Source organism: Artemia franciscana, unplaced genomic scaffold, assembly GCF_032884065.1.
Source record: "Artemia franciscana unplaced genomic scaffold, ASM3288406v1 Scaffold_5767, whole genome shotgun sequence".
Taxonomy (NCBI): domain Eukaryota; kingdom Metazoa; phylum Arthropoda; class Branchiopoda; order Anostraca; family Artemiidae; genus Artemia; species Artemia franciscana.
Window position 1 is genome coordinate 11,077 of NW_027066091.1, and position 1,631 is coordinate 12,707.

At 38.1% G+C, this 1,631-nt stretch overlaps 1 protein-coding gene across 1 annotated transcript; it reads left to right on the top strand.

Annotated features, from left to right (window-relative positions):
- The first annotated feature begins 201 nt into the window (after positions 1 to 201).
- Positions 202 to 1,158, top strand: LOC136043410 (UDP-N-acetylglucosamine transporter-like). The gene has a single exon (XM_065728319.1). The coding sequence runs from the start codon at positions 202 to 204 to the stop codon at positions 1,156 to 1,158; it is 957 nt and encodes a 318-aa protein (XP_065584391.1).
- Positions 1,159 to 1,631: the final 473 nt, after the last annotated feature.

The following is a 1,631-nucleotide window of genomic DNA, read 5'->3' on the forward strand; positions in this document are numbered from 1 at the left end:
GAACCTCAAGACGAAATGTAGACTCCATCCAGCATTCTTGCTCATTAACATACATATTTTGCCTTTCACAATCCTTTTCATTGATATCAATAAATTCCTAACAAAAATTCGAAGAGCGAAATGTACAGTAAAACATTAAAGGTTTGTTTAATTTTACTCCCCGTTTTTAACACATTAGACACCCTGTGTAGCCAGCATATAATGAGACGGCAGTCGAAGACGGTTTCGGAAGAATCAGTAGTACTAACTGAAGATACTATGATGCTTTTCCTGTGCTTCTTTCTCGCCTTAAGTTACGAAAATTGGAATGCAAAAACTGTCTTCAAAACTATATACACGGAGTGTTCTCAAAATTACTTGCGTCTTGCAATGCTTTTGATACCAGCGGCACAGGTTATGCTGCAAACAAAGCTAAAGCTTTTTGCCTTATCTCGCATAGATGCACCGATTTTTGATTTGACTTCTCAGCTAAAAATAGTGACAACTGGCTTATTTAGTCTCTTGATATTGAAACATAGACTAAGGCAAGTGCAATGGGTATCAATACTTCTTCTTCTCTTAGGAGTTTCCCTTATTCATTTTGGGGGAAATCCTCGCAGAATTCTTGAGCTTGATGGGGCCGCAGCCGAAGGACTGATTGCAGTTGCCTGCATATGTATAATATCGGGATTGTCCGCTGCATTGTCCGAAAAACTGAACCAGAGTGCTCGCAACGCATGGACCAGTAACATGCTCATAAATTTCATGGGTTTGCTACTCAGTCTCTTCATTAGGTCAATGACGATATTATCGCGAATGATCGGCAAAGACTCGAATCCTACAGGTGATATACCAGAGATGAGATTCTTCGAAGGATTTGATGCATATGTTTGGGCCGTGATAATAATCGGCAACATTAGCAGCTTACTCATTGTACTCATCCTCAAGGAAGGGGATAGCATTCTTAAATGTTTCTCAAATTCATCATCTATAATTTTAACTTGTCTAATATCGATTTGCTTTTTCAGCACGGAATTGACAAAAGAGGTAATGGGAGGAGCTTTAATAATAATATTTTCACTACTTTTGTATTCTTTTGATTCTTATCTGGCTTCCCGCGCTTCCAAAGACAAAGAAAGGTATCAAGCAGAAGATAAACGTAAACAGAAAGAAGATTAAGGATTGTAATTTAGATGCACTTGCAGCACTTGTTACACCTTGTGAAATCCTACGTTGGAACTGCATAGTATTTTAATTGCTAAATGGATGATAGAGGTTATACTTTAGAGCTCTGGGACTTAAACCACCCAACACAAAGCAAAATACCTCTATGATTCTAGATATGTATTCTTTGACCATAGGAAACGACAAAAAAAAAGACGCAAAAGGTGGTACACAAGGAACATCTTATTTTGGAAGAATTTACTGGAAACATAGAATGGTTTTCATCTTATCTATGCAACCAGTGTCAGGTGATTCAGAGCGGTTCATTTTTATCTAGAAAAAGACAATTGAGTGCGGGGTCCCACAAGGATTAATCCTGGGACCTATCCTTTTTCATTTTCATTGATCGAGGGAAGTATTACCTGACAGGAGCTAGTGTCATCCTGTTTGCGGATGAAGTTTTCATCTTCCTTAGTTTTTTTGCATTA

Bases quoted from the DNA above. Each gene is read 5' to 3' on its own strand.
- LOC136043410 (XM_065728319.1), top strand. From the start codon at position 202: ATGAGACGGCAGTCGAAGACGGTTTCGGAAGAATCAGTAGTACTAACT.